The 6,018-nt window shown below is 43.2% G+C and overlaps 1 protein-coding gene across 1 annotated transcript; it reads left to right on the forward strand.

The window, feature by feature from the left end:
- The first annotated feature begins 844 nt into the window (after window positions 1-844).
- LOC137260106 (uncharacterized) lies at window positions 845-5,602 on the forward strand. The gene is made up of 4 exons (XM_067797810.1): window positions 845-1,730; window positions 4,038-4,109; window positions 4,484-4,570; window positions 5,059-5,602. Exons 1-4 carry the CDS (start codon window positions 878-880, stop codon window positions 5,454-5,456), a joined length of 1,410 nt encoding a protein of 469 aa, XP_067653911.1. The 5' UTR covers window positions 845-877; the 3' UTR covers window positions 5,457-5,602.
- The last annotated feature ends 416 nt before the right edge of the window (window positions 5,603-6,018 follow it).

Consider the following 6,018-nt stretch of genomic DNA (forward strand, 5'->3'; position numbering starts at 1 on the left):
TAAATTGCTTATGCTCAAGTAACACTCAAGCATCGCCCACTTGCAAAAACCGAAAACAACACACAGTACAACACACCTTACACAGAACACAGTCTCACACAACCAGTACAGTCTCACATAACACAAGTCTCACATAACCCACACAGTAAACAGTCTCACATCCTTCTTACATCACACAGTAGGTATCACACACCACACACGATACACAGTATCACATCCTCCTTACATCACACAGTGGGTATCACACACTACACACGATACACAGTCTCACATCTTTCTTACACTACACAGTAGGGATCGCACACCACACACAGTACACAGTCTCACACAACCATACAACCCACAGAGTCCGAACGGGATGTTGGTAGTCTTACATTTTCAACACAGGACACAGTAGTTCTCACAGAACTTGAGCACGTTATGGGTAACCACAACTTCGGGTTACTGACACGATTTCTGAAGAACAGAGATTCGCTTAGACGTCCATGACCGGGGCACTCAAGTCTTGAGACGTCCTGTCGGCACTGTACACACGATGACGTCGTACAGCACGATCGTATTTGGGGTGCGTCCATAATGGCAAGGGTGGTTTCACAATAACTGATCGAACTGCGCCTCATGCTGTCCAAGACAGGACCACGTGTTAATATTCGGTATAGAGTGACAATACACAGAACAATGGTGGGATTACATTACATCTCAATATTCGCAGTTAGGTATCTGCCATGTAGGCTGTTGATGCCACGTGTACGCACACTACTGTTGGGTGTTTCCCCAAGCTGGCATTCTGCCAAACACGTGAGTCGGGCTATATTAAAGCCCTGCACCCTGCACCGGCAGTCATCTTCCTAGCTGCGCTATACAGTTCTCTTGTACGATGGAGGTATCAACAATTATTCTCTTCAGTCTCCTGATGCGTGGTGTGAGAGCCATAGATACTGGTGACAGTTTGGCAGCCTTGGCTACACGGGTGCGTCTGGTGGAAGGAGAGATCCACTCGTGGAAGCTAACTGCTGTTAATTCTGAGATAAAACTAATGAACAGGTTTGAGGTACTGGAGTCGTCCCTGAAAGAAGAACTGGCTGGAAGATTCCTTCCTCCCCTGATTAAGCCTCTCGTCCAAATGGCAATTAAAGACATCTTGAACGGAGACTATATCGGCAACATTATCAGCGGACATGTTCTTGAAGAAGTACAAACTCTAAAAAGCAGTGGACAACAGACAAAGACACAACTGAAAGCCGTATTACAACGGTTGAGACGTGTTGAACGGGATAGAGACGCTTATAGAAAGAGTCTTCGAAAACAACGCCGCAGACTCACCAAAGACATACGTGCATTACAGGTACAGTTAAATCACACTGTTGCTGACTTGGGTGATGCGAGGAGGATGAACTCCGACACAAAGAGAAAACTTATTGGTGTTACTGAGGACTTTATTGCGCTGAATACAAGTAGTGTGATGATGAGAAACGAAGTTGAATCGTGCATGGATGGCCTGAAGCAAATCCGACTGAAGTTACCCACAGACATTCAGAGTTTAACCACTCAACTAAACCAGACCAAAGAAGATCTGATGGATACAGAGGGCATAATCAGCGGTCTAACAGAGGACTTGATGACACTGAATACACGTTGTGGGATGGGGAAAGAGGTTAAACCAAGTGGTAGAAATGAAAGCTCGCTGACAACATCGTCTTTGTCGGAGATGTCAGTCACGACTACAGCAGGTGAGACTTTCAACGGAGATTTGACGCTTAATTAACATTCTGTTTTGATATTCCCACCGTAAGATATGATACTAACGTCGTTACTTTGTATGGATTGAGCCAGTAATTTAAAGTCTAAACAAAAGCATCGTTTATTATGAACATTATTCAGCGTTCACAGGACATGTTAACATATTGTTAATTGGGCATGTTAACACAGCGTTCACAGGACATATTAACATATTGTTAATTGGGCATGTTAACACGGGGTTCACAGGACATGTTAACATATTGTTAATTGGGCATGTTAACACGGGGTTCACAGGACAGGTGAAAGTATTGTTTATTGGGCATGTTAACACGGGGTTCACAGGACAGGTGAAAGTATTGTTAATTGGGCATGTTTACACGGGGTTCACAGGACAGGTGAAAATATTGTTTATTGATCACTTTAACATGGGGTTTACGTAACATTTGTCGCATCTTGTGCCCTTTATCCACATAAACACTTGTGGGGGAGTGCGTACATTAACTCATGTACAAATCCAGTAGTGAGGTTTCATGTCAGGGGCACCCTCTGCATATGAGGTCTTATGATATCCACTAGCATCGAAAGGGGGCATTCATCTATATTTTTCGCAAACAAATGTTAGAAGTTTCTATACAAACAATCGGTGAATTAGGGGTGTAGCGGATAAGTTTATGCAATTGCTGTCCATATCATGGTAACACGAAATATGTTGTAATATGGTGTTTTCATGTCATAAACCGTACGAAAAAGTTGGGTCAGATAGAAATATGTTCACACAAGGACTGTGTATTGGCAAGTTGTATTGCAATATCTTGCGATATCGGTACATATATTGCGGTACTTTTTACAATGTATTGCGCCATTGAGTGTTTGACAGTTAGTGTCACTGATTGTGCATGTCAATCCTGTTTTCGTTTTTATACAGACCATTACAGTATCCAGTTTTGTTATTAAATAACAAAGGAAAACATCTGTTGTGAATAAAAATATGTTTATGTTTTAATTGTAGCCATAAAAATTATCACAAAAACTTCAGTTATGTTCTTTATCCAATATAACGGTTCTCAGACAAACTACTGCATTACGTGTCGTTATTAAAAGCGTGCAGCCCTAGCTCATTCGAACTTGTTGATCAGTCAAGCAGTCGAGCGCCAAACGTTGCCATGCTCCTAACCTGACACGTCACAATGACGTCATAGCTGGCAGCTTTGCGGTCGTGGTGTCGCCAGTCAAGACATTTCACAACAAACAGTGAGATGTGTCGTTCATGTTAGGCCGTTACTGCTGGGTAAGTTGTCAGTTTCCGATTTTAAACTGATTTAGGAAGTTAGATAAAATAGTATAAATGTATACTGTACGGCTGCTGTAGAACAGCGTCAGAATTGTGGGATCTAAGCACTAATTGCTTCACGAAATGTTTACGTACAGCTGTCACTGAAGATTTTGTGAGATTATTTGAAATCTGTCCAGTCAAGTAACGGATGTGTACATGTTTCATTGTGCATATCGTTCTCAGTCAATGGACACGAGCAAAAGTATCAGCTTAATGTTTACATGGAAGGGCAAATAGGTTTTATGTTATTTCTAACATTGAAACAGACGAAATGTTAATCTCTCGGACAGCCGATATTTTGGTCTTTACCACCACGTTTTGTACCCTTATTGTTTATCAACATTGCGTAGGTACACCTACAAAATACCAGCTACCTAGCACCCCTATCGTTTAGTGTCACATCTCCCGAGCCCAACGCTTGCCCTTATCATTACCCTAACCCTAGGGTTCGGGTAACTCAATCAAATAAAAAAACCTAGGGTTCGGTTAGGGTTAGGATTAGAGTTGATTACCGAAGGTAGGGACCCGTAAAGTATAGGTGTTCCCGTGAATAATCGTGTATGCTTATATATTCGCTCCTAAGCCAGCCCGAGCCCTGGGGGCGAACAGATTCTCTAATTAGACCGTTCATGTTATTCAGTTAAAGCATTTCAAGAAAAAAGAGCATCTCAGCTCTTAACGTACAGTCATTGCACAGCTTATAACATTTTTAGATTCAAATTATAAAAATGTACGGATCGTTTTCTTTTTTTTTACGCTGTCTTGATAAACAGGTATCTCAATCAAATCAAACCACATATTTATATTTTTAATGCCTCTGTTATAACAGATCCCGTATTTGTCCAGAATGTATTCATGCATAATACTGAAAGGAACACATTTGTGGAAAGCGAAAACTGGGGCCAGATATTATAATGCTTAAATACTATGTATAGTTGTCTGAATACGATATTCTCCGTTTCAGCCTCAACTGACCCGAGCCCGAGCAACACAGCTCCACCAGCGAAAGTGACGATACAACACTCTGATGTACATGGTAGGTGGGAAATCCCAACAAGCAGAGAGCTTAGTTCTTAATTCTCCCTGCATTTGGCAGACTTATGCATATATACTTGGATATTGTCATTTGAGGGTTAAATTCGACGTTCGGGCCGGGTATCAATCACAGGATTTCAAACAGTAAAAGCCAAATATATTCAGTGTAACTTTTTCACGCGGTCTCCACAAAGAATTGTCTCGATCAAGTTGAACAAAATATATTTTTGGCTTCTTCCACACGATGTGTATTTTGATTTAAGCATGCACGGTACCGAAAGGCACAACATATGTGGAAAGGCGAAACCTTTGGCCAGTAGTAGAAATGCCTATGTCCTATGAGTAGTTTTCTGAACCTCATATTCCCTGTTTCAGCCTCCACGACTGACGCAAGTGAGGATCTGACACTGAGCAGCACCGTTTCACCAGCGCCAGAGACGACACAAGACTCTGATGCACAAGGTAGGTGGAAACCCAACAGGCAGGAGGCTCAGTGATGTCGATCAACGTTCATGTTGTCAACCACAGGATTTCATGAACAAGAGTTCTGCAAGAATACTGCAGAGTGTGACGTTAAACAACAAACAAAACACTGTGACATAAATCAACTTCATATCATGTTACGCCTAATACCAAACAACGGTTGTACCGACATTATCAACTTGTAAAGTTCAACACACATTAACAAAGTCCAGCCGAATACAACCTTGCACCCGTAGATTCAATAAGGGGTGGAGTGCCATATTTAGACGGGCTATGTTTGTACATGTGACAACGCTACAACGTCTGGTTCTAACAGAAAGTTGTGTATTAAACACGCCATCGTTAATTCCAGAAACCACACGTTGTTTAAATATTGTAGCAATGTCCGAGTCACGTATCAACATGATGACGACATTGTAGATGTGAGACAAATATGTCTGGTGTACATTGTTTACTTTGTGTCGCAGCGACTCCATCACCAGCAACAGGCCGCGACCTCTACGACGCCAGCAAGGACGGTGACCTGGGGAGAGTGAAGCGGATCCTGTCAGCGGGTCACGTTGACATCAACTATAGAAGAGGCAGCTGGACACCGGTGATGGCGGCAGCATGGCGGGGACACAGGGACGTGGTGGAGTTCCTGGTGGGAAGAGGGGCTGATGTGTCACTGGTGGACAGGGGCGGTGACAACGTCCTTCACTTGGCCTGTTATAATGGAGACGTGGAGACGGTGAAGCTGATCCTGGACCTGGACGTGGTGGACGTCAACGTCAGGAACAACAACGGGTGGACAGCGGCCGACATAGCGAGAGGCAATAGACATCAGCGAGTGTTGGATCTCCTGGTGTCACGTGGTGCACACTGACGTCGGTGTTGGTGTGGACAGAGACGGAGTACATGTCGTTACTGACACCGACGTGGTGTGTGCCGTTCACGTAGTCGTGTGTCACAATTCAGGTGATTTCCTTTTTTCTTTCTGAATATAAATAAACGTTGTTGAATGTGTTTTCAGACATTTTGTCATGTTTTGTGTTTGGAATCTCGCAGGATCAGGTAAGACAATTGTCAAGGTGAGTGATTGTACGTAAACGTTGCCCGTCTTCACATAATTCTGTGTTAATTTTATTAATTTTGTTCAGAGAATATCGCGAATTGTGAAACAGACAACAACAAACTGTTTGTTTACGTGTCGCTGCACTCTCAGACCTCAGACTGAGCCGAGGTTCACCCAGCTGACGTGGCGCCATTTGTACAGTGACAGTGACGTCACACTGCTGGTGACGTAACAATCATATAGGTGACCCGCGGTCTTCTCAGCCAGATGGGAGAAAAAGCGGCTCCCTGGCTTCACGCCAGACAACGCAAACAGTACTAGTCTTGTCAAATACCATGAGGTCGATATCGCTCAACAAAGGAATCTTCACGAG

This window comes from Haliotis asinina, chromosome 13 (genome assembly GCF_037392515.1).
Source record: "Haliotis asinina isolate JCU_RB_2024 chromosome 13, JCU_Hal_asi_v2, whole genome shotgun sequence".
NCBI classification, from domain to species: Eukaryota; Metazoa; Mollusca; class Gastropoda; order Lepetellida; family Haliotidae; genus Haliotis; species Haliotis asinina.